The sequence below is a fragment of the Phalangium opilio genome, unplaced genomic scaffold, assembly GCF_054372755.1.
Source record: "Phalangium opilio isolate 3A_F unplaced genomic scaffold, DU_Popi_V2 ptg000354l_1, whole genome shotgun sequence".
Classification (NCBI taxonomy): domain Eukaryota; kingdom Metazoa; phylum Arthropoda; class Arachnida; order Opiliones; family Phalangiidae; genus Phalangium; species Phalangium opilio.
The window spans coordinates 256,207-282,513 of record NW_028324229.1 but is presented as its reverse complement, the minus strand read 5'-3'; the positions used below and the strand labels follow the sequence as shown (position 1 = coordinate 282,513).

The 26,307-nt window shown below is 36.9% G+C and overlaps 5 protein-coding genes across 5 annotated transcripts; 1 reads left to right on the top strand and 4 right to left on the bottom strand.

Moving 5' to 3' along the window:
• Positions 1 to 5,439: 5,439 nt before the first annotated feature.
• Positions 5,440 to 6,497, bottom strand: LOC149602620 (coiled-coil domain-containing protein 134-like). The gene is made up of 5 exons (XM_089860812.1): positions 6,355 to 6,497; positions 6,168 to 6,289; positions 6,007 to 6,091; positions 5,701 to 5,942; positions 5,440 to 5,619 (listed from the first exon to the last, which is right to left on the bottom strand). Exons 1-5 carry the CDS (start codon positions 6,446 to 6,448, stop codon positions 5,518 to 5,520), a joined length of 645 nt encoding a protein of 214 aa, XP_089716938.1. The 5' UTR covers positions 6,449 to 6,497; the 3' UTR covers positions 5,440 to 5,517.
• On the bottom strand, positions 6,473 to 9,714 carry LOC149602619 (uncharacterized). The gene is made up of 6 exons (XM_089860811.1): positions 9,378 to 9,714; positions 9,051 to 9,319; positions 8,683 to 8,982; positions 8,461 to 8,621; positions 8,055 to 8,397; positions 6,473 to 7,996 (listed from the first exon to the last, which is right to left on the bottom strand). The coding sequence occupies exons 1-6, from the start codon at positions 9,596 to 9,598 to the stop codon at positions 7,281 to 7,283; spliced, it is 2,010 nt and encodes a 669-aa protein (XP_089716937.1). The 5' UTR covers positions 9,599 to 9,714; the 3' UTR covers positions 6,473 to 7,280.
• Positions 9,715 to 15,428: 5,714 nt separating this feature from the next.
• LOC149602618 (sonic hedgehog protein-like) lies at positions 15,429 to 19,020 on the top strand. The gene is made up of 6 exons (XM_089860819.1): positions 15,429 to 15,621; positions 16,052 to 16,137; positions 16,208 to 16,391; positions 17,847 to 18,021; positions 18,404 to 18,507; positions 18,573 to 19,020. Exons 1-6 carry the CDS (start codon positions 15,429 to 15,431, stop codon positions 18,857 to 18,859), a joined length of 1,029 nt encoding a protein of 342 aa, XP_089716945.1. The 3' UTR covers positions 18,860 to 19,020.
• A 47-nt stretch (positions 19,021 to 19,067) lies between these two features.
• Positions 19,068 to 24,642, bottom strand: LOC149602616 (TBC1 domain family member 19). Its single transcript, XM_089860818.1, has 16 exons — positions 24,332 to 24,642; positions 21,703 to 21,888; positions 21,559 to 21,633; positions 21,428 to 21,491; positions 21,261 to 21,363; positions 21,132 to 21,192; positions 20,965 to 21,070; positions 20,805 to 20,917; positions 20,666 to 20,740; positions 20,311 to 20,373; positions 20,051 to 20,213; positions 19,732 to 19,841; positions 19,560 to 19,651; positions 19,384 to 19,499; positions 19,254 to 19,324; positions 19,068 to 19,188 (listed from the first exon to the last, which is right to left on the bottom strand). The coding sequence occupies exons 1-16, from the start codon at positions 24,410 to 24,412 to the stop codon at positions 19,102 to 19,104; spliced, it is 1,566 nt and encodes a 521-aa protein (XP_089716944.1). The 5' UTR covers positions 24,413 to 24,642; the 3' UTR covers positions 19,068 to 19,101.
• LOC149602617 (pseudouridylate synthase 1 homolog) lies at positions 22,167 to 23,618 on the bottom strand. The gene is made up of 4 exons (XM_089860875.1): positions 23,540 to 23,618; positions 23,265 to 23,474; positions 22,870 to 23,194; positions 22,167 to 22,810 (listed from the first exon to the last, which is right to left on the bottom strand). The coding sequence occupies exons 2-4, from the start codon at positions 23,427 to 23,429 to the stop codon at positions 22,215 to 22,217; spliced, it is 1,086 nt and encodes a 361-aa protein (XP_089717001.1). The 5' UTR covers positions 23,430 to 23,474; positions 23,540 to 23,618; the 3' UTR covers positions 22,167 to 22,214.
• Positions 24,643 to 26,307: the final 1,665 nt, after the last annotated feature.

Sequence of the window (26,307 nt, the reverse complement as noted above, 5' to 3'; positions counted from 1 at the left end):
CCCCCACTGCCATCCGTCCTTCAGTATTGCTTTGTCCATGATGTGCGCCTGTTTTCGATATAATCAACTGAATAAATATCCCCTTTGGAAATGTTTTTACCTCTAAATATCGCTACCTTTTCCAAATTATTGCTAATTACCTTGTTTATTGCCATCTTTTCCACACTATAGTTTAGATAAATTTCTTTCAACAATAAAAAGAGGCGCAAGTTTAGCCACTCGTCTAAAAATTGGTCCAAACGTCAACACTATCCCATAGACCTTGTCAGTATCCAACCTCTCGACACATAAAGAGTTAAATACAAATACTTTACATACAAAGCTTTTTGAAACGTGGTCCTAGCTGGGAAAAAGGCCGAAAAAAAAACTAATAGCTATGGCCTTTTATATAGGAATGAAGTTATATCAAGGCGAAAACAGGGTCACTAGTCCCACCCTCTAACATAAGAGCTTGATCTCCGCTATATTGCAATGCCCTTTTTTCGCGCCAATTTTCGCTCCGAAACAGAGTGCAATTTGAGCGCCAATTAGAGAGACAACTTCTCCTCTAGTTTTCTTAATGACCATGCAGAAAGTAGGTACACTGGGGTGACGAGGGCGAAAGACTAAAGTCGGCGGAAATTCGCGCCCTAAGTATAGAGAGAATCAAAAGGCGCGAGAAGGTTCAAACGTTGTTCAACACTTGCGCGAGTGTTAATGGTAACGGTAATAGAAGTATAACTTACCTCTTGTCACGTCGAAACTACCGGAAATTGGCGGCGCGAACCCACGGATATAGGGTATCATTTACTAAAAACGTAGATGCGAATACAACCTTTTTAACCAGTTCGATAAAAATAACTTGGGGAAGAACTTTGCATTGTTAGAGAACTTTTAAAAGATGATCATCCAGCCAACCTGCCACCCTGCTTTTTTTCCTGACCATTTCTCTAAATGTAAATGACATCCTACTGACTACCAACGGCTCGTTAAAATAAATCCGCGCTAGCGCTTGAGCTTGTTCCAACCCCCCCTCCTCGGTCCCTCTTGGTAGCACTTCCCTGCTATACACCGTTCAAACATTTTGCCAGGCCTAAAAGAAAGAAGACGCTAGAAAGGGGCACGTGACAGGGGGGGGGGAAGGAAACGTTGAATTCATTAATTCACATTTTATGACATCCCGTTCGACTGGACTAGTTATAGGATTTAGTTAAACGTTACGTTGCTCAAAACGAATAAGCATATACAATTGAATCGTTAAATCTGAGACATTCACGGTTTCCTGGGCAATTTTGATTGAATCGTATGATTCAATAGAAGCCCGTAATTAGAAGTAGAATTGCAATTTATAGTTAATTTTTCATCCGCAATGTTACTGGAATCTTGACAACATTAGAACTGAATCAAAGTTAATTTGAGAACACTTTATAGAGGTGTAATTATTTCTACAGCTGTTGTTTAGTACGAAAGCCTTAGGCCTACATAATTATTTTAAAACTTAATTACTAGTGACAATCATTAAACCACGATGTTTTAAACATCGGTGTTATGAACTTCCACATCTTGAAAGGCGAGGAAAATTTACAGTATCAGATGATTATTGAAAATAAATCGACCAGGGACCAAGGAAGGAAGGGGTTGAATGATTTATGAATTATTTCTTATCAAATATTGCAATATTGAACACGTTTCGCGCGTGACAAACTTTTTAAAGTTTGATTGTTGATGTGTTTAATATAAAAAATTGGGTGCATCCCTTATTAATCACATCGTAATGTCTCGGTAGTGTAAATGTACATTCGTAACTAATTATGAAAAACAAATTTCAATCAAAAATTGGAAATATTTGTCTGAGTTCTTTATTTTAATGTATTGAATTTCCCTCGTGTGTCTTAACCGATCTAAAAACGAGGATAATGGGGGAAGAAAAAGTTTTTCCCAATTTTGGTTTCCCCCGGGCGATGAATCATCAATGCACATGTACATTGCAAAAGAATGCCGAAATTAAAAATTGGCAAGCACCGTCACGTGGTGGCAACGCGTGACCTTTGTCTGCGTGTCTTAACCAAGTCTAAAAACCCGGAAAATAGGGGGGAAGGAAAAATGAGACTAGTGGAGGGGTGATTAGCTACGGAGGCCCGCGCAGGGGACTGACTTGGTTTTTAGACGCCATTTGGAAACAAAGACTGGGGTGGAATGGTTATGTTATGTTATTAGGCGATGATTATATTATTACTAGAGCTTTTTGGTGGTTCATGGGTGTTGAAATACTGGGGTTTTGGTGGTTCATGGGTGTGGAAATACTGGGGTTTTGTGGTTCATGGGTGTTGAAATACTGGGGTTTTGTGGTTCATGGGTGTTGAAATACTGGGGTTTTGGTGGTTCATGGGTGTTGAAATACTGGGGTTTTGTAGTTCGTGGGTGTGGAAATACTGGGGTTTTGTGGTTCATGGGTGTTAAAATACTGGGGTTTGTGGTTCATGGGTGTGGAAATACTGGGGTTTTGTGGTTCATGGGTGTGGAAATACTGGGGTTTTGGTGGTTCATGGGTGTTGAAATACTGGTGTTTTGTGGTTCATGGATGTTGAAATACTGGGGTTTTGTGGTTCGTGGGTGTTGAAATACTGGGGTTTTGGTGGTTCATGAGTGTTGAAATACTGGGGTTTTGTAGTTCGTGGGTGTTGAAATACTGGGGTTTTGTGGTTCATGGGTGTGGAAATACTGGGGTTTTGTGGTTCATGGGTATGGAAATACTGGGGTTTTGGTGGTTCATGGGTGTTGAAATACTGGGGTTTTGTGGTTCATGGATGTTGAAATACTGGGGTTTTGGTGGTTCATGAGTGTTGAAATACTGGGGTTTTGTAGTTCGTGGGTGTTGAAATACTGGGGTTTTGTGGTTCATGGGTGTGGAAATACTGGGGTTTTGTGGTTCATGGGTATGGAAATACTGGGGTTTTGGTGGTTCATGGGTGTTGAAATACTGGGGTTTTGTGGTTCATGGATGTTGAAATACTGGGGTTTTGGTGGTTCATGAGTGTTGAAATACTGGGGTTTTGTAGTTCGTGGGTGCTGAAATACTGGGGTTTTGTGGTTCATGGGTGTGGAAATACTGGGGTTTTGTGGTTCATGGGTATGGAAATACTGGGGCTTTGGTGGTTCATGGGTGTTGAAATACTGGGGTTTTGTGGTTCATGGATGTTGAAATACTGGGGTTTTGTGGTTCGTGGGTGTTGAAATACTGGGCTTTTGGTGGTTCCTGGGTTTTGAAATACTGGGGTTTTGTAGTTCGTGGGTGTGGAAATACTGGGGTTTTGTGGTTCATGGATGTTGAAATACTGGGGTTTTGTGGTTCGTGGGTGTTGAAATTCTGGGGTTTTGTGGTTCATGGGTGTTGAAATTCTGGGGTTTTGTGGATCATGGGTGTTGAAATACTGGGGTTTTGTGGTTTGTGGTCCATGGGTATTGGATTACTGGGGTTTTGTGGTCCATGGTATTGGATTACTGGTGTATTGGATTACTGGGGTTTTGTGGTCCATGGGTATTGGATTACTGGGGTTTTGTGGTCCATGGGTATTGGATTACTGGGGTTTTGTGGTCCATGGGTATTGGATTACTGGGGTTTTGTGGTCCATGGGTATTGGATTACTGGGGTTTTGTGGTCCATGGGTATTGGGTTCCTATGATTTTGTGGCGAATTCTTGAAGAAAGTATCGCACTTACTAGATATTGGTATGAAACGGACTTCAATGTAATGCATGAAAGGAGCAAAATATTCGAGGGAAATGCAAGATCTTATATATTTCATAAAGTTTTAACTATCCATGAAACATTATTTTTGATTTAGGTTCAAACGTTTTCACCCAAAACAATTTCCACCGTTATATAGTATAGTCCATCATTCGAAGTACTACACCTTTTTCGTTTGTGGTATAGATTAACCCGAAAATATATACCATCATACGCGATATGTGTATGTTGTGAAATATGTTACGTTAGGCTAGGATATACTTCGTGTTCATCTACTTTTCCGGTTTTGTTTCACAAAACATACCAAGCGTCATAAATCGCGAATTTTGCCTATGAGTTGGCAAACCATGCATTCGAAATTTTCATAATATAGCTAATCGCTGTAGCGGAAAGAAAACACAGTAGAGAAAACGTAACCTAAAACTCTGGATGGGCTTAAAAGAAAAGAATAAAATAGCGAAACAATTTCACATTTTGCTACTTTTTTTACGCCTGGTCAAAGATTGCTAATTTATGACCTCTAGTTCGGAAGCAATACCCCATTTTCTAGGGGTTAGGGACCCAAGTATGGTGTGGTTGGAGAAAGATAGTTCCACCCCTGCATAAATTCTATTAAATGTGTCAAAGCTCTTAAAAAACATAATGGCCTTTACAAATAACAGCATGGATGAAGGATGCGCGTGAAAAACATTCGACGCTCTACAGGATGTGCAACTCCCTATACTAAAAAGTAGACAAGTCGATACTAGCGCCGCCTGGCTACCAGCGCTGGAAACCCTCGCGGGAAAAATAAAAAATACTTGACATAAGAAAAAAACACGCGCTACCGTCAATTTTTTTCCTTAGCGTCGTCTGCTAGAAGCAAAACAGACGGTTTTTTTCTTATGTCCAGTATTTTTTATTTTTCCCGCGAGGGTTTCCAGCGCTGGTAGCCAGGCGGCGCTAGTATCGACTTGTCTACTTTTTAGTATAGGGAGTTGCACATCCTCTTGAGCGTCGAATGTTTTTCACGCGCATCCTTCATCCATGATAACAGGCTGCCAGATGTAAAGGGATTCTTTCCTAAGCCTAGGCCTAAACAAAACTCCGTCTGAATAGGCCTTTCTATAAATTATTTCGCGGGAGGGTACGAACGCCCTTCATCTCTGCTTTTTCCCCCGGCAACATTTTCTTTTCGCGGGAGGGAAGAATAGCCTTCGTCTCTGCTTTTTCCCCCGGCAACATACGGATTTTATGTAAAGGCCTATTTACCATACATGCTTTTGAGATTTTTATATTTTTCCGTTATATGGCGGTTTCACTCTTGTTTCCCAGAAATATATTAATAAATATATCGCAATTTAATCCCTTTCAAGACTGCAACCGAGTTAAAAATATTTCAAAGTTTGAAAATCAAAATTGAAGATTCATTTGACATCAGAGGAGTTTAATTAAAATTTTAAACGAGACGCGGACGAGCCTAATCCAGTCACTGGCGCCATCTATGGAAATATAAATTACTATTAATGTTATTATTATAAATATTAAATTTCTTAAAACCAAACTAATCAAAAAATTAAGTAACTAATTATGAACAATTAAACTAATAATTAATTACTCACGAACTTAATGTAATTGAGAAACAAAATTCCCACCATATGGCGGTAAAAGGCTAAAAAATCCATAATATTGGCTGTAAATGTTCCGCGACGACATCACAAAATAAATTCACACTTTTTTTAAACAAATTTAATAAATTTATTAATTAATATAAGTTCTACAGATCAGTAATTTTAATTGTAATTTTTAAAATTAAAGGTCATGTCGAGATCCAGTTAACTGGGGACCTCTCTTTAATTTCTTTTTCTTCTTGATTGGCGTAGATTCAGTTGTTGCAAAAACTGGAATTTCAACCTAAACACAAATTAAATTTAAATATTCACGTTCAATAAGATAAAAACTCTAAGTAATCATCGCCAATTAATGTTTAATTACCTTTTTCTTGTAAGGATTAACATAATTAGGGTCTTTTTCAATTAAATTAAGTTCTTGAGCAGCAAGATTTATCATTTTATGTGTTGTATCGTCAAATAATGTTGTGGAAGTGCAAAAATCAATGCTCCAATGGGTTATTATTCGCCATTCAGGGTTTATACGGAATATTTTTTGAGTAATATCTGGAAGACGTAAAACCATATCTCCAAGGAAGGCTGTATTCTCTAATGTTTGTGATAAAGCTATGATATCAAGCTATGATTAGTTTATTTAATTATTTTTAAGATTTAATTAAGGTTTAAGTACCATCGCGAATGCTTTCATCCTTTGGAAATTTTGAACCTGGAATGTAGTCACTTGTTTCTAAGACAATCTTAGTTTTTGTTAAAATCTACCCTCATAATACAGGACATATAATACATTAATTATAGTTATTAATTAGTAAAAAAAAAGAGCTTAATAACAACCTCAAATATCTTATTAAATAGAAGAGAAACGGTTTTATTTTGTTTTTCATAATCAGAGAAACCAGAAATGACTTTAGCTGCCTTCAGTTGCTCCGCTCGTTTGTACTTGAATAGTGATTTAACTGCAATGAGTCAATGATATTAGATAAAAGTGAAATAGAGAAAATGCGGTGCAAATTAAACTTACAAATAACTTCATCATTAACTGCTTTATCATTACTAAAAACTACGCAAAACGAGTAAAAAAGGGTAAAAATCCCCAGGAATACCCTAAACTCCATTAATTTATTGATTTATCTGCAGATGCCGTAGTCGGTGTTTTTAGAGCGACATCTATCGATCAATGAAAGAAGCTCAAACGTAAACAAATCACCAACCAGAAGTAAATTAACCGAAGTTATTAAGTCCTACGGGCTTGATTTATGTTAATTAAATCAAGGAAAGTTAAAACACTTGTTAAAACTAACAAAATTATTTATCTAGCAATGTAATTTCAGTAAAAGAAACTATTACAATACATTTTTTTTTATTAATTTTGAGGCTGACACCATTCTGACAACACTCATCACAAAGGAAGTCTTTAAGGTATTTACATAAGAATGACATTCTTTGAGTATCACAATTCTATAATATTAAGTTCGAAACTTCAAATGACCAGATGTGGACTGTTAAATTGACCTTAACTTTTTTTTATTATTGTAATAATTGAAAAATTAAGCACTGACTATATTTGGTGATAACAAAGTATGGGGGAATAAGACTTATTTCGGCAATCCTACCATACAAGAACGACTGCCCAGGTCCGCCCAAGGCGACTTGACCCCAACACGTCATTCCTTAGTAAACCTCATTCCTTCCCTGATTAATTACGTCATGGAACCTGTCTAATCGCGTCCTTGTCGGGAACCCTTATAGGGTCAAATTTGCATTGAAACCCTTAATAAAAAAATAATAACTAATAATAAATACAAAGTACAATTCGGTGTACAATTTTGCGTGCTTAAATATTTCTTTGTTGAAAGAGACATTTTGGACCAACTGTTTGTGAAACTGCGAATGTGGTTGAGATTGGATTGGTAGACCTTGAAGTTAAAGTCACAGTAAATATTACTATCAAGAGGGTGCCACTACTAATTGCGTTTTACAATAGCAAAACTTGCGTAGATTAGCGTTTCGCAAGCAATCTCCTTGGTGCCCGTATAAGTTAATTCGGCTGACGTCCCCGAGTACTTGTCTAATTCCCCGCACGTGGTCTACCCTAATGGTACCCTCGAATATGCCCCCACTAGGTTTGGTTTTCACAGTAACTAAATAGTCGGCGGGAGCGTTGACTCTCGGCCCGTAAAGCACGTGATTGTCCACTACGTCGTGAACATTACGTTGGAACCTCAGTACCTCGTCATTTGGTTGTCCCATGTGAGCGTCGCGAACTTCTTCTAAGGACAATTTAGCGCATACGTGGGTGTGATTCGATATGAAGTCGTTCAGAGTGTCAACTAGGGCCATAGCTGCTACACGAACTTCGGAGGAGTTGGCTAAGACCGGGGTCAGCCGTTGGCAGGTGCACCAGTGCGGTAATATGGCGGCATCCGAGCAAGTGCGCTCGGTTGGTATTTGGTCGAAGAGGCTAATTCCTCTGTTCGATAATGAAACGTTGTCGTTTGGCACGCCCGTGAAGTTTAACAACGCGTTCAAAGTGGCGTGAATATCGAACGGTGTTGTTAGACGTTTTTGATTAATTCGTAAATTACGCGTCACTTCCGGGTACTTTTTGTAGAACCAGTCCGGAAATACCAAGAACATGATGGGCCATCTTTCTTCAAATTTACCTAAGTCGAAAGAAATACATTGAACCAGAAATATAAGAGATAAAAGACGGAATTTTACCTATGTACGTCTCCCTGATTGGTCCGAATCGTATCCCATGATCGCTCATGAAGATAATCAAGCTGTTGTTAGTGACGTTACGCGAATGCAAGTAATTAAGGATCCTGTGAGATGGCAAATCGGCCCTTCCGGCTTTGTTTAAGACATCGTGCGTCAACCTAGCAGCGAAGGAGAAACTGAAAAAGGGTCGAGTGTCCATTGTGTCAACGAAACTCGTGACGTAGTCGAAAATGACCTTGAGTTCCATTCGGTCGTCGAAACAGTCTTCTTTGCTACGTGAACGCATTGATGAACTCTCAGCCGCAAGGGCGAAGGGCCGAATGTAGTAATCCGTTGGTGGATTCTATTTTGTAACAATTTTTAATAAAGCAACGTAATGGTTTTTTCTCAATTAGCTTCCTTATACCTTAAAACCTTTCCTTAAATAATTGAAAGTAGCGATTTTTGGAGCGTCCTCAGCCATTAGGGTTCGATATCCTCTCGCTGCGTATTTTTTCCACACAAGATCAATGTCATCGAAGAACATATCCTTCTTCGTTTCATTCCAATAATAAGAAATGAACTGGCCTGTTCAAAACCAAAAATCAATAATGAAATCCGGCTTTCGGTGAAAAGAGCAACGCCTTACCGGTCAACATAGGAACTAAATTAGGGAAAGTATTATCGGCCACTTTATTGTAACCGTGCAGTTCGATAGCTTTTAGCTTATTCTTAAGTAATTTCCTGGTTCGAGGAAAGTGCCTAATGAAGTTTAGCTTCGATATGGAATCAATTCCGATGATTATCACGTTCAATCTCTCCTTTGGAATATCTTTCTCATCCATTTTGGAAGTCATATTGATAAAAGATGCCTCGGCTTCTTGACACCGTTTTTCAACCACCGGTTTCAAAGGAGTAAGGGCCAAATATTCATCGTGGAAGTCTTTACCTAATGAAAATTTTTACTATGAAAATCACGATATTATAATTATTCGTTCGAAATTAATATACTCTTACCCCCTTGAGAGCAAAAAACGTGGACAAACTCGGCTCCTAAAGGTTGATCAAATGTCACGTTGGTATCTGGTCCGTAGACGAAATCGTTATCCGTTGGTCTATCAATTTTACCGGGATCTCTGAGTATGGATTTGTACCGACATTGTATGGAATTAGCCGTGTATTGGTACAGTCTCTCCAATATAGTCCCGTCGATACGGAGAGTGCCGTTAACTCCGACCACCAAGAATGACATTTGAAACGAGCATACGTACGGAGATAGATTTTTACTGAAAATATGAGTAAATATAATCATAGTTTGGACTACTTTCTTAAGGTTAAACTTACGTAATGAGCCTATAGACGCTAGCGTCCATGGGGTCCCAATTTGGCATTTGACATCCCGGCGTATCGACGAGATAGCCTCTACTAGGTAAGACAGGACCCTGATTGAACCATGTAAAACCCAACGCCGCGCCAAATCGATGGTCGGCGTATGAAACCAGGAAAAGCAGGAAGCAACATGCGAATGAGACCACCAAGATGAAGCCTCGTCGAGTGAGCTCCATGAACTTGAAAGGAGCATTCCCTTTCTCCAAGGTAACTAAAGAGTTTTTCGTAACCGGGCAACCGGCGAACTACTAGGAGTAATAAAAAAGTAATTGGTTATGTTCAGCAAACATAATGTCGCAATGCCGGGCCAATAAACCCTGAGAGTGCTACATTAATTTTCGACTTTCCTTTAAAGAAGGCAAAGGCTCCATTATGTCTAAGTCGCGCTTAACCCTTAGCCTTCTATTACTAGGTCGAATTTTTACATTTACTGCCTAGTAATTTCTCCGTCTAGAGTTGTGGACACGAGAGACTGACTTGAGAGTGAAAGATCACGCGTCTCACCTAATACCTGAAACGTTTTAGCCAAAAATCAATGAACTACTTTAAATGTAGAGCAAAACAGAGTTTGCCTAGGAAATTTTATTATTGTTCCTCATTGGAGGTAGAGAAAGCGTTGTCAATATTAAAATAGCCTTGAAGTTAAAATAAACATAAAGGAAGCTAGGATACGAAAAAAACTCGTTCCAACGTGACTTTACATAAACACGGGGAATTAGGTAGTTTTTATTGTCAAGGGGTGATACTGTGTTTTAGATACGCTGTAATGACTAATGATAATCTAGTATTGTCATTTCTTTAAAAGCTTTAGAGCTGCTTGCTTAGCGGCTGTTTAGAACATCTCAAGATAATTACTAATTTCGTTAATAGCTATTTCTGTCAAAAAATCAGTGATCCCAAAAATGACCCTATAAATATTATAGCAATACATTTATCACAGCGGGGACTATTGGACTCGGCTTTTGTATATACAAGTATCTCCGTATTGACCCATAGGGTGCCGTAAGTTGACCGCTCTCTGTTTGCGAGATAAATAATCGAGTTTTCCTTTTATCTGGGTTAATACATCGCCACGCGATCCTAAAAGCAACCACGCCCAAATAGAAAAACCGCTTATAGGTATAGAACTTTCACGTAATAAACTTTAATCAGTAGAGGAACTCGGTTCACCTCAAATACTTATAGATTAACGAACTCAATTACTGTATCTCACGAACTTCCAGTTGAAGTCTTACACTTGGACAGCGACATTTGGTCGCCTTGAATGAAGTAGCGAAGATTCACGTCATTATGACGTCAATTCGGTTCGGGATATACCTTAGTTTTGGCATTGATTGATATTTACTTGGATTGAGTCTATGAGTGACTTACTCCACGTCGGCATTTGCCTCGAAATATTCGTTGTTTAGATCCAAAGGCGATAAAACTCGTTTAACATTTTGTGAAACCATTTTTGCTTTTCATTTTTAACTAGTTTCTGTTATAGTTCTGATATTATAGGCTAAACTATTCGACTAAAAGTGAGTTTCAAATTCCTGTGCTTGAATAAAACCAATTTGAAACAATAATAAAATACCTATTAAAGCTACAGCAGTTGAATAAATATTTTTCATGAAATAGACGGGAATCTCTCATCCGTTTCCTAAACGCGATACGCCCCCTAAAGGAAAGGGAAAACAGATGCAGTCCAATTTTAATTCAAAATCATCGTAACTCTTTGACTATTTTAGTTTTAATCTAATACGTTACACCCCCGAAGTCTAGGTAGTACCATACATATGGAACACATCTTATAAACTTATGGTTACACGTGTTTATCAAAAAGATCCGTTACTTCCCGTTGAAATAATTATCGAGTTTAAAGATATTTCACTCGATCTCTGTTGCCAAGTTAAAACACGATCGATTTTACTACGAGAATTTCTAGTCATTTCAAGAGTGAAATTCTCTTTGAATACTATACAGTTTATTGATTGTAAATATCTCGGGAAGCAGAAACGTTTAAAGTTCTATTTCAGTGTGTTATGTTCCCACATAAAGTCAATATCCATACCCTTTAGACAATGGGTGTACCATACATTCAATACCAAATATTCTCTGATACCTTATGAAATATTCATAACCTTTCCATAAAACAGACTGAATATATAGAGACAAGATTATGGATTATATTTGATATCGTGTATATGGAAAATTATAGGTTAAGTTGATAAGTTGCCACTCCCATTTGATTAAAAATTGAATTGGATTTATCGATTATATAAGTCTAGAAAGAGTTTTCCTTTAATCCACGTTTCGTTAATCTATTCAATATCGCGCTTCTGTCAGGGTAAAATGATCGTCTGTATTTAAATCGATAAATCAGTATCACGATATTAATCAACTTCGATTATAATGTAGCAACTCTGGCAAGAAATATTGTAATTTAAATTATACCCCTATCTAGAAAGGAATGACGTCATAACTCGCTCCACTGACTTACAAAATTAGATTGACCCAGGCCTCTCTGCTTGATCTTTTATAGAACCGAAAGCGGTTTGACTTATTTAAAAACGTAAGGAAAAATCAGAACTAAGCCTAATTTAATCTTCTTTGAATTTAAGTGGATTTACCAGAAGTGTTAAGGGTCAATGAAACTTGAGCCTTAATTTAGACATTACCATTAAGCACTTTTCTTACTCTACCATTGAATTTATGCCATAACAATCGAATTGCGAATAGCTTTAAACATTAACCAAGATTTCTTATAATCAAAACTTGTATCATCTATTATTTCTTTGTTTATCAGAAAGGGTTACCTCGCGTTATAAACATTCAAGGATATATTTAGTAACTTACCCCTTTTGCCAAATCGCGATCACAAAGCGAAAATGTTTCTTAAATATATTTGAACATCATACAACGATATACAGAACACAAAGAGCTCTAGATTATTTAATCTAGGAGAGCAACTGCGGCATAGCCAAAGCGAGCGACTCATGCCATGTGTCTAATGGGGGTTTATTCAGGAAGGATCAGTATTCGCGACGAGAGATACGTTCCACTGGTTCCACGTACTGTTCAACGTCAGAGCGAGGGCGAGATTTGTAGTCAGTGTGACGAGAACCATTGCACGCGTCAAGGCTTACTCCTTATGCCTTGCTCGAGCCGGCTAAGGCTAACATAGGGAAGGATGCGATCGAGGTACAGGCGCGGACGTAGCTAGGGAAAAGCTAGTAAGGTTGGGAACCATCCATGGTTCCTAGCACGAGAGAGAGAGAAGATGCCCCGTTTCTATGGTAACCCAAAATTGGAGGACTTGCGCACACGACCGGGTTGCGATTCAATGACCTTTTGTCTCTGACTGGAACTAGAGCCAATCTTAGGAAGGCACTAGGATATTTTTATTCGGGAACACAAACATTAAACAAGGCTTACTCCAATCCCTGTTTGATGTAACGTCCGTGAACGGAGACGATACGAGAAAAATCAGTACCGTTAAACGCATCCCAAAACCTTTTTGTGAGGGTGTGTCTACCCCATTGGAACCAGCACGGAATAAATTAAAAGTTGATTTTAGACCTTTGACTCACCTCAACAAGAACCAGGCTCGGTTTTAAAGGTGAAGTTAGTATAACAAAAGTACACTACAAGTTTCTCATGGCTGACGTGCCAATACCTTTATGGTGATTATAATCAACCCACATAGCACGAATCTAACTAAAAATGTTCTGCATTTTTTAACGGAGAAGTTTAATAGTTTCATCCAAGTGAAAGTACAGAGGAAACTTCAGATAGTGACGACAATTAACATCCTGCCTCTATGCCAGAGGAAACTTTTGATGTTCTGGCCTTTTGGCAAGTGGCATTGAAACGGGGATTGCGTAATAACCGCGAGAGAAGGGGGGGGGAGATGAAAATTAAATTGGCTAAGGAATGCGTTTTTTGTATCAAGGAGGAAAAGACGTTTATACACAGACTACCAGGTCTTATAACATAAAGACGAAAATTATCACTCTTGTTTTCGGCAAAGTATGGTTTAATATCAGAAGTAGTAGAACGCATTATTTTGTGACGTAAAACGCGACATCCCTTAGCACCACCGGAGTTAGCTACCGTGCTAAAAAACTATAGAACAATAAAAATATGTATTAAAAAATCCTCACAAATGCAAACAAATTTTAATTAAAAAATTAAAACGCCTTCATTGCTTGGTTCCTTTTTACTGTTACTCAGAAATTAGCAACGATTAATTTCTATTATAAAGTTAATTTAACTGAAGTTTAGATCGTGCCAGAATTCCAAAGGAAACAAGAGTTAATTTCATTACGTCATACCGTAGTAATCCGTACTACTATGTTTGAACACTCGGTATTATAGAAAAACACTTAGAAAGATGACAGAGTACTGAGCAAGAGTGCAAATAAAATTGTTTCGATCGAAAAATTTCATTTTTTCATTGACGTTTTTTTATACTATCTAGGAGAAATGGGTCAATAAACACGTTATTGTGTTAAAAAAAATAAAATTTTAGTAAAATATTTATTTATTATTTGCCGATTTAAAAAACTATTATGTTTTATTAAATTGGGAATGAAACGTGCAGTTAAGGGTTTGATCCGATAGATGTCTTTAAGTAAATCGAGACTCGGGCAATGATTATTGAAAATCCTTTGAGTACCCTATAGACCTACTATCGATGCGTAATACTTGAGCTTCTTTTAAAAAGGGTCGACATGAAACCCGAAAAACTTCTTAAGTCAGTCAGTTAATACTGTCTTCTATTTTTTTTTCTTTTTGAGGAAATAACCTTGATGCAGACTAATGATGTTTTATTCATAAATTAATTTGGAAATATTAAATTTCTCGTAACTCAATGATAAGCAGTAAAATGCACTGCTGAATAGGAGACCAAATAAAACCCACGCGTTACCCTTATTTACCGAAGATTGCTAAATATAAATTCACTTTCGAAATTTGAGGAGGAGGTATAAATCCATAATATTTCCATAAATGTAGGCTTTCGAAAGTACAAAACACAAATCCTAAAATAGATCCAAACATAATCTAGTTTCGATTTTACGATTTCGAAATATCTCCATCATTATACTATGTCAGGGAGAGATTTAATTTCAGAAGTAGGAATGGAGAACGGTTAGTTTTTACTTCAGTCCGACTCATAGCCCAGTATAAAGCCCCTCCCTCCAACACGTATCGAAAAGTTTAAATTATCTTATTGGCTCACTTAAACTACGTTTCGATGACGTTGCTGACGGGGACGGCGAAAAATACCTAATTCCTTTTTACCTCTGTCGCTATGACCCGCCTCTTCTTTCATACGAGCGCCCAGACTACTCTGTTCTCTATTCCTACTTCTAAAATTAAATCAATCCCAGCTATCTCAAGAACGTTGGAAATATTTCTGAAATTTGTCAAAGCAACGAGTATAATTAAATGAAATTCTCCAAAACGGCATGCAACAAAGTCATAATAAGAGAATCTTCATTTAATTCCTTTGTAATTACGTAATTAGATAGTCGAACAATAGATCTCGGGTTCCAGGAATTTGCAGCTAGTCTCATAGAGAGGGAAAGTAATTTTGTTTCCTGACCTTCTGTATTGCTAAAGTTCACAGTGCTGCTAATGAATTTAATTACTCATTAGAAAACATCAATCTGTATGGTTAATTTATACTAATATTTAACTCATTTCGACTCCAGTTCTTCCATGAAGCAATACGTTATTAATTTCTGTTAAACTATACACTAGAAATTCATCAGCTGGTCTAAAAATTCTTGGGCAGTTCATAATACCATAGATATGAGAATCGTAACCAATAGAAATCAGAGTTTGGAGTCACGTGAACCCCGGGGGTTTCAACTTTCATCTCATCAACTATACTTTTCCCTCTTCCGAAACTCAGAATCCTGATCAACAGGTTGTTCGTGGGAGTGATTCTGCTTGGATAGCTCGCTTATCTCGAGACAGTTACCTCCGTGGAAATTGAATTATTAAGAGCTAGGAAAGATGAAATCAGTATTTGTTTTGCACGGGACATCAGCTTCTTTCATTCCTTTTTCTTTAATTACCGTTTTGAGTTTGGTTTTTATTTTATCTCCGAGTGTTCAGTGTCGTTCGGCCCCGATACCAATTGATTCGTCAAATCTCAAATCACTATTCTACGAGTTTTTGGATCAACTTGATCATGATATAGAAAATGGTAAGAGCATGTAAAATTTTAATGTTTATTTAACTTCGTTTTATGAGCATGGGTGTGTCGAATAGGTGATTAAAGGTTTTTTAAGGTATTAAAGTTCACGTACCGAGAACTTTCAATTTGTAAACGAATTATATTTGACTTACACTTTCAATTGTCAGCGACAGTTTCATAAATTAGCAGCTTCATTTGTGTACTAAATTTGTTTCGCGCGAGTTACTTTTGTCAGAAACGCGATCTGTGGAATTTATATGGTATATCAAGTAAGCCAGGCACATTTTATCAGAAATTTAAATTAGCTTATAGGGTAATTTGAATATCTGAACTTTTACCGTGACTAAAGTATGACCGAATGTAATATTACCAAGGAGCGTTCTAGCAAACCCATCCATACAGATTATGGATTAGTTGTTCTTTGTTCCCTTTACAATAGAGGATGATATTGAGATATTGGAAGACTACGGAGACAACAAAGAGGAAATAGAAGAAGTACCAAGAGAGAATTACTGGTTTCGTCGGGTAAGCTAGAAAAATGTATATAGGAAGTCATTTGACCCTTTACCCATTTATCACCTTGCTGCTAAAACAGGACCGCAAAAGTATGAGATGTTCCTTCCACAGCTTATGTTACTGTCGGAGTCGAATGACAGGAAATATGTTTTGCTGCGACTGCGCTGCTGGTCCGTGTTTTCCCGGAAATTCCGTGGTCACCGTCGAAGACGCTGGACAAATACCACTGAAAGATTTGCAAATTGGACAAAAAGTTTTAGCTGGTCAGTATCATTGAAGCAATGGTCTCTTTTAACCTTCATAATTATACATCATTTCCGTTTTATCGCCGGCCCTTAATCTTCAAAAGCAACCTTTGTTGCTATTAACGAAGTTCATTAGCCTATGATAGAGGTTGTTCTGTTTTGTTCAAGTCTAAATTATGCAACAACATCTTAATGGAAGTATAGGCTTAGTTAGAAAGAAATTTCATTAGCGCTCCCAAAACCAAATTGAAAGTTTAATGATATAATCAGTCTTAAAAGCTATACCGTGTTAATTTTGGTAATTTCGTTTTCCTTTTGTTTATCTCTATTCATATTATGCTAAAATACGCAAGCCAGGATTATTATGTCGTTAGCGGTATAGACTAGGTTTGTAGTTAAGCTGGAAGCTTTGTTTTATAGACCCTGATTAGGGATTCGTAGAAAATATCTTGCCTTAATGTGTATCTCAAACCTTTGCTTTTAAAGCAACGAAAACCCCATGTAATTCATTTTATATAGATATTTTCAGACGAAATTTTAAAACCCTCTCAGAGAGATAAGTCTCATATACCAGAATTTAGGTTGTTTTCAATAATATAAACGAGTTTAAAAAGGTTCTAGGGTTTAAGTATTGTATGAAATATTGTTGAAGAGACAGCTAGATTATTCACAGACATCGTAAGAAATATGAAATATTTCCGAATTGTTTTCTAAAATTCGAATTTCACGAAAATGTCATAAACACCTGCGAGAATACTCTTATCTTTTATGATGAAATGCCCCAAAATATAAAGTTCTTCCGGAGAAGATTACGAAAAAGAATACTAGGGCCTAGAGCAAAAATGAAAATATACGAAAAGACGTATATACCTGATTGCCTGAAAGCTTTCAATAAAATGTCACTTTTCCAAAAGAAGCCCACTTTATCATATAAGAGAGCCGAGTCCTTTTCTTTGCTGGAGATTTCAATTCATGATACGCTATGGAAGAAGCATAAGTTCATAAGATATAAACTTATGGCAGAAGTAAATAAACCCTAATGATGAATGTTGTCAGTAACCACGTGAAATGAAAACTTGTGAAACAATATTTTATTTTGAAAACTATTGCTAGTTTTTAATAGAATATTCAAGGGAAAATATCCAATACATTCATGTAGATAGGGAGGATAAGGCTAGTGTCCGCATTCTTCGAATTTATATACAGAAAGGCAGTTGGGAATGTGTCAATTTTCTCTGCTTCTACCCACGTCAGAAAATGATATATTTGTTTCTCCTTCTTCTGATATTGGAAACGATTTCATACGTGAAAAGTGATTCTTGTCCCCAATTCCTCGATCCAGTTTCCAAAATTATATTTATATTTAATAAAGCAAAAACAATAGTAAACAGTTGGAGAAATAACCCGCATTTTCCCACTACTTCCAACGATTTTCAAGTTGACCCTAATCCTTGCTGGTTTTATATCCCAAAGCCACTACAACCGGGGAAGCGGTTTATTCTCGCGTAGTTGCATTCCTTGATCGGAGACCTCGAGGTCAAGCGGAGTACATTCAATTGACCTCCAAAGAAGGTCCGAAAATTTCACTTTCCTCTACTCATCTGTTGTTCGCATCAAGTGGAAACAACTCTGGTCTGATGCAAGCACGGTGAGTTCAAGAAAACGGAAAACAGTCATCTCCAGCATAAGTTCATAAGATATGTTCCATAAGTTTTTCACTGGTTACAAACTGGAGCTTGTCATGAAGTGACGTAGGTCATACGTTCTCGTAAAGCTTCGCCTGGTGAGGCGCTGTCAAAGACTTAGTACAGATTAAATAAGAAGATGTACTGCAAAACCGAGTGTAGTCAATTCTCGCTTGTCGTTCTCGAACTAGTTATCTCGAGCTGTAAGTCTCTAGCATTACGAAGTATAGGAAGTGTCATGCTTATGGAACGTATCTCATAAACTTATGCATCCTGCGAGGAGAAAATCGAAAAGTTTCGAGTTATGGCCTGTATACTAGCTAAAAATACTTCTAACCTACGCAGATTCGCAGCATCGGTACAACTAGGCGACATCTTATATTCTTACAAGGACTCAAATTCTACAAGCCTCGTAACCGTACACGGGATTACAAGAAAAGTCGAAGAAGGTATCAAATATAGGGGTTTAGGGTGACAGGAAGTGATGACGTATATGATCTTAATACCGTCATAGGCGCCTACGTACCTTTGACGGAACACGGAACCATCGTTGTGGATCATATCTTGGCTTCGTGCTACGCGTCATTCGGTCACGAGGCGTCTCATTTCTTCTTGACACCTGTTCGGTGGTTCCCTAATCTCTTCAACTCCGGTACTAGTCAACCAACCGGGGTCATGAAATACGTCACCATTATGAAAATGATGGGACGGGCCTTGTCCAAAATACCTGGCCTGGTGCAATCAAGCCAAAACGAAGTTGAAGTTCTTCTAATCCCAAATTTTGTTACCAAACAGCCTTGATTCATTGTGTCCACCTAAAATGTGTTTTATCTTATGTATAATTCGTAGGCCTTAGTAATGTGGTAGAATACAGAGTAACTTTAAGCAATATTGTTAATGTTATAGGCCTAGCAGTTCATGAATTCAAGTTTAATGAATGCACACAGTATTATTAGTGATTATACACCATGTATTTATTATATTGATTTAATTTATTTATTTATTATTATGTAATAAACATAGAAGAAGTTTAAAGACCAAGTTTATTTTGTAATGGAAGAGCTGGGTCCTCTCAGAAACCACGTCAGTAATGGAACCACTTTAATTGTACTTATATCGCTCAACATGGCCTAGAAGTGAACAGTCAATAAGCGCGTTCATTAGGTATTTTAATTAATTGTCTTGTAAAATATACCTCCAAATTAGCTTGATTTTCAGCGGCCATTAGAAATGGTTTCCTAAAGACAAAAATAGCAACGGCTAACACTGAAAAGTAGAAATTTGAGTCACTTCAAGTACAAGAAGTATTTGTGGGTGAATATTACTTGGTAGTATCTCCAGAGTATCGTAAGCCAAAATTCTATCCCATAAAAGCAGTATTTGTTCGGTGTTTAAGTAACCCGAGAAACCTCGCATCAACCACTTGACCGCGATCTTTAACCTTAGAAAAAAAAACCATTAAAAGCAACAATTAATATTTATAAAGGAAAAAAAATATTACGGGTGTAATTCTTTATTGGCGAAATGGTAAGTCAATTGAGGGTCAATTTCTTGTAGTAATGTCTCAAGTAACAAGCACAGTGAAAGAATGCCCTTTTTAAAGAAAGAAATAGAACGTCTTAAAGACAATTTGCAATTCATGAGGGAAATCACAAGTCTGACCACGTATTTACCTGACTATGCGAAGACAAAATGTGTAATCTAAAAAAATATCGACAGTAAAGTTCCTTGAAGATATTGTACATCAAAACTGGATCTTCAGTCAAGAAACACAACGGGGTAACTATACATAAAAAGTCAATAGAAATATAGGATTCTCACAATCAGAAGAAATAACTTTCGCTTCGAGAGACACTGTTATAGTTTTTTTTACGTGGGATTAGATTGGTACAATACACAAAGAATGGCAGCCACGCTACTTGAGGGTAACTGGCATTTCCTGGCTGTAAAGCTTGGTTTTGGTATAATCTTAAGTTGAGACTGGATACTAACGGTACATTGAAAATCCGTGAAAGGGTATGACTCCATTGGGAGGGTAGATGACGACAGCTCCTTCCTGATTGAGACGGCCGCGCAAATAGCCAGTGGCCGGTGATGCGGAACTACCATGGAAATGCTCAAGGACCGAGGCATCTCTCGAAAAAGCCAATAAAATCTGTTATATAATACATATCGTATGGGATAAAGCAAATATACCAAAAATTAAGGGTTAGTATTCTTTGGACTATATAGCCCTGGCAGTATGAACTGACCTGATATAAAACATCCTCAAAAACGAAATACTGATCGTCGTTCGAGGATGTCAATCTTATGTCCTGCGTGTTAAGAGAATAAATATTGGACGAATCAATTATCTTAGGTCTGGAACGAATGATACTCTCCATAGGCATAGATCAAAAGGTTATTTGTATACTCGCGTGCAGTTTATACTCTATAGCATATTTCTCGTATGGTATAGGATATTGTTTCCGGTGACGTATTTGTCGTGAACCGTAACTGTGATCTCAATTTCTATCGTAACTCAACTTGATTTCATTCTCACATGAACAATGCCGATACCATAGGCTCTACGGTAGACCCATACTTATGGACAAGTGAAATACATACCTTAAATATAAGCTTATCCACTAACATGTCGTGTTGTATGACGTAGGACTTCAACTGAAGGAATTTTAATTTTTCCTGTTTCCATAAGTATTTATTTAGTTTTGAAAATTCTAGAATGAGTGTTATAGGGCTTACTTACATCGTCGTCTGATTTTAAACCGAAGATTTGGGACCAAATTTGAGTTCTTATGCTTGGAAAACAACCGTGTTTAGCGTATTCACGGGCAAGCAATGGGTCCAACGATTCCAGAACTTTTAATAACAGTTCAATTGATATTCTCGAAAATTATGAGAGAGACAAAAAATATTTACCAGACCTTTGTATCCTAACTCCAAATAGTCATCAGCCACGTTATCCAGTCCGACATGAGTTGACTTAATGGCCATTTCGTGAAACGCTTTCTTCTACAAATATTAAAGATTAAACCGCGATAAAAGCACCAGGTTTGTTAGAAATGAGGCTTACAATTTGAGAAAACGTTTTCACTTTCAAAGGTACTTTGATCTGACCCCATACGCTAGTAGCTCTGAATGATATTACGAATTTAAGAGTCATTAAATTATAAGTGTAGGTATAACTCAATCACAAAGTTACCCCGAATCTCCAGCTGAGGATGATGACCAATTCGGACTTCGAACATTCAAAAGAACATCCAGAAAATCCTTTGGCGAATAGAGAGGCCTTATTCTAGACAAATCTTTAATAAAAGACGTGGCGCATTTAGTTTTGTAACAATAGGCTTAACAAAAAACGGAAGTCACCTATATCTTCGGTGCTAAGCTCGCACCATTTCGCTTCCAAATCCTTTTGTTCCGATATAGGTCTCTACGAGTGGATAGAAAATATTGACTTGATATTGAAAGTAAATATGTACTTGGAAATAATGTACAACCTTCTTGGATAAGGGAATCCCAAGTTCGTTGAACATGCTGTTTAGACTCTTAAAGATTCTACGTTCCCAGGAGTTCTAAACAAATATGACCACTTCCTTAACCATACCTTGGTAATGTTCAACGGTATTTAAAATGATAGTAACCTGAGCCTTTTGTATGAAATCGAGTGGTTCTCGAGGTTGGGGTACCGCCAGAAGTACGTGAGCATTTCGAATTGAATATTGATAAACATAGTTTCGAATCTTTTCCCTAATTTTCAACGTAGTTATTTCTTTGGCAACTCTATCTTCAAATTTGGCTGGAGTAATTTTAGTATCGTTCACCAAAACCTACAAATTCAAAATTCACTTCGCTATTTTTGCAAATAATGATCGCAAATAATATAGTAGATGTAGATACTACTCAGATACAACGGAACTTTATTTAAAATGAAAATATAAAAATAATTTTGTTTTTATAAATGTTTTAGCAAATACAAGTAAATGTTTTTGCGAATACAAGTAAATGTTTTTGCGAATACAAGTAAATGTTTTTGCGAATACAAGTAAATGTTTTGCGAATACAAGTAAATGTTTTTGCGAATACAAGTAAATGTTTTTGTGAATACAAGAAAATGTTTTTCGAATACAAGTAAACATTTTCATCAAAGATCATATTACATATCTTGGAAGGCTTGACGAATTATAGTTGAGACTTCTTTAGTGGCGTATTGAACGCTGTTCTTAAGAGCTATTTCAACTTTAACAGGAATGGAAATCAAAACCGCCTTGATGCTATCATTCACAGATTTTATTTTGTTTTCTTTTGGTGAAGTTTTCTTCGAAATTCCCTTTCGAGTTTTGACGGTATTAATATCTTGATATAGCAATGACAACTCTTTATTAACTCTTTTGCTCTTTTTGCCTTGAGTTGACCTCTTAACCTTTGAGGATTCTTCAATAATTTCCTGGTAAGCATGTTTTCCAAGCTCTTTAGCGATCCAATTAGCAACGGGTGCGTCAGTTGTCTTTTCAAGTTGTACAATGGAGGCCACTATGGTTCCTTTCAGTCCACCAATCTTCTCATCCTCCGATGACCAGTCCAATGGACAGTAGAAACGCCCTTTTTCATCTTTGTATTCGTTTCTGATCAAATCGCAGTTGTAGGTTCCGTATTTTACGTTTTCCAAAATCAAACCGGAAGCCGGAGCGCATGGCAAATCCATTAACGCTGGTTCCCAAGCTCGAGCCAATGTTTCTTCAGTCGCCAAGCCTGAAGTGACCGATATATTACAAAAACAACATTTTGATAATAACTCTGAATTAAATTACCTCGGGTATAAGCGACAACGAAGCCAACGATACTCGTAACCTGAAAAACCATGAAATTCTCGCCCATGAAGGTGAATTCCACAATTTCAACAGAGTCTACGATTCGTGGCTGTTCACATTGGGCCTTGATGACGTATCTAGGGTAGCTTCCAATTTTCTCGGCTCCTTTCTTCGGTCCACTGAAGTTGTGGAAAAGGTGACGCCCTTGGAACTTTTGCAAAATATCGTTGGCTTTATTTAAAATGTCTTCAGAGACGCGGTATTTGTCCGAAAATTCTTGGCAATCAGGGTCCAAAGCGTACGATGGCAAGACATACTTGAAAACCTGTGAAATAAAAATCGGAATATCGAATTAGAGATGGGTAAAAGGAATATAAGACACAACTGGAAAGTACTTGATAGTTCAATTGGCGTTTCTCGTCAAATTTGCAAGTATATTTAGGATGAAATGTGGGCGTAACTTTGCGAGCTCCGAAGCAAACAATATGATGAGGCAAATTTTCGTTAATTTTTTCCACTCGTTCCTCCATGCTGGTGCCAAAAGGAGGAAGTACGATCATTTGGCACAAAGCTGAGCCATCTTTTGGCGTTTTGCAAGCTATTTTCTATATATTAACTGGGCTTATTAGGGGTCTTTGTTTAATTACAGCCATTTGAGTTAATTACGTACCAAGTCATTTAGTTTGATTTTCTTATCAGGGTGTTCAGAAGTGAAAATAGCTTGAATGATCTCGTTATAAAGGTTAACAGCGCGTCTGTTTCTTGTAGGGTAAAATCCATCGTGTCCAATACCGACGTATCCGAATAGCAAAGCGACTTTGGCTGGGGATCTGAAGGAGCCATTGTTGAATTTAGGCTTAACACTCGCGGCTTTTACTTTAGTTTCCTCTATTTTCGTCAGTTCTTCAACTTCATCCGAACTAATGCTTCTGTCCAAGTTAAGTTTAGGCAATACCTATTAATAAAGTGAAATTTGAGTTTTAACTTTAGATTTATAAACATTAGGCTATCGGTCGTTGAAATTGTAATGTTCACCGGAACAGTTTCCTTGAAACTGCAACTCGGATCTTCGTTACTTCCTTGATCAAGTTTGATTGACCCTTTCTTATTGGGTTTAAGATATTTCACTACATAATTCTGTTAAAATAAGACCAATTAGTGTACAATTCTTTTGTCAGTTTCATATAAAACCCACCTCCTTTTCTTCAACGCTATTATTCCTGAAAACAATACGTTTTTCATCTGGTAAATTATCTTTTTGGGTTATTTCTCGCAAAACGGTAGCCATTTTTTATCGATTAGGCTTAACGAGTTTTTGAAACGAACCGTGTACTAACTCTTTTGAATCTCGTGCGAAAACTGCAAACTCAGTCCCGTGCACGCGCGTGTATACCGAATGATCTCGCGCCAAAATTTCACGCGCGCTATTACGAAATGATATGAAAATCGTGACGTCACTTACCATAAGGGATGAAACGATTTCGTGGTATAGTTGGGACTCTACCAAATCACTACAAATTAAATTTAAAGGATGGGAATTCATTTTATTTAAATATTAAGATGAAAATATGGAGAGAGATTTCTTATACGTTGTTTTAGGGAGGAACGCCATGGTTTCTATGACAACGTGAGCGTTGAAGTAATCGATAGCTGTACATACACTCTTCCCCTCAATGCGCATAGGGAAAATATTACTTCCGAACTTTTGAAAGATTTCACATATAAATATATTAATTTGCAATGAAAAAAATGCTTGATACTTTTCAATAGCATCGAAAGAAGTCATATAAATGCCTAGAGCGTTTTTTTTTTTCATTACTTAAAAGGAATAATGTATACGCCTTTGAAACCATTCAATAAGACATTTCATGAAAATGGTATAATTTCCTAAAATGTTTCTATGTCCAAATACGGAGAATACTTCAATAAAATATTAATAAATGTTTATGGATAAATTTAACTTGAAATTTTCCTAACAGATGTCATAGTTCGTCGCAGGAAAATTAAATTCTGCTAATATACAAACCAGGAAATCAATATATTAAAGTCTACAAGTTTATTGTGATAAAAGTTTCGTATATTACTAACTTTAATTAAGTTAAGTGCATGCAGGGACACCCTTAAAATTGGCTGTAAATGGTTTTCCAATACCACTTTTATTGCCAAATCAATTTAATCAAATATATTTATAATCCCATATGGTTATCTATTTATCATTAAGACGAAACCTCTCCCCGGGAACCACAATAAAATTAAGTTAAACGATATGATACACCCGGTAGCTTTATAATGAGTTAATGACTAACATTGACACGTGACAAAAATCGAGTCTTCCGAGACACCTGACCTATATACACTTATCACGGTAAAAATTATTCTTAGTTTAATCAGTTGTTGTCCGACTAAATAAATGATGGCATCAGTTGGCTGAATGTAACTAAGACCAAAGCAGTCGACCGCTAGGAGGCAGAAGAGAGTGCCGCTCCGATGTAAGGGTCTTAAGGGTCGCCTTTCACTTATTCCTACACTAAAATTTACTTTCCTGGGAAAGTTGGTGGAAGAGACGTTTCCTTTTCTGCAAGACTCTCAAAAACGTCGCGAGATATAACGAACCACATAGTTCTTGCAAGTCAGCTGTTTCTGTAACGCACCAAGTCAGTGTTTCCACCTTAATTAACTTTTACTAAAGACTTCGAGATGTCAAAATTAAAATTGGAGTTCTAAGGTAAGTTTCTATTTTAAGTATAATTTTAAAGAGTTTGAAGATATATCTTATTTTAATTATGCTGGTCCATATTTAAATAATTTCATACGTAATTAAGAAAATAAGCTACTCAATTTGTAGACATTAACATCCCTTCAAAGAGACAAGACCAATCTGGATTAATAATTTTTTCTACATTTATTTAATAAAAAACACATAGAAGTTTCAAATCATTCTTATAATTTTCCTGTCCCTTTTCAATTTCTCGAGATTCAACTCAAATTTTGTTTACGAAAAATATGTAGTTTCCAATATATAACTTTGAAATTTCTTTACCGACAAAAGTGGTTTCCCGAAATTGCAAAAAAAATAAAATAAAAAATTGCATTGTCAAAAGTATTTTTCATATTTTCCGACTTGTAACTCAAATACCTGAAGCGATAGCAACTGCTATTCAAATTGCCTAGCAATATACAGGGTGTTTCTGATAAGTGTGCACGATTTTGAGTCGAAAAAGTAACTTCTATCTCCATTATACCACAAGGGACACTGTTTTCGAGTTATGATTTTGAGTGTTTTAATTAAATTAGAAATAATTTTCTTTTAGCTTCTTAACTAAATTTAAGGGATAATCCGTAAAATACTCCAATCTTAACTTGAAAACAGTGGCCCGGACGCCAAAATGGAGATAGAAATTACATTTTTGACTCAAAATCACTCTAAGAACATCTCCC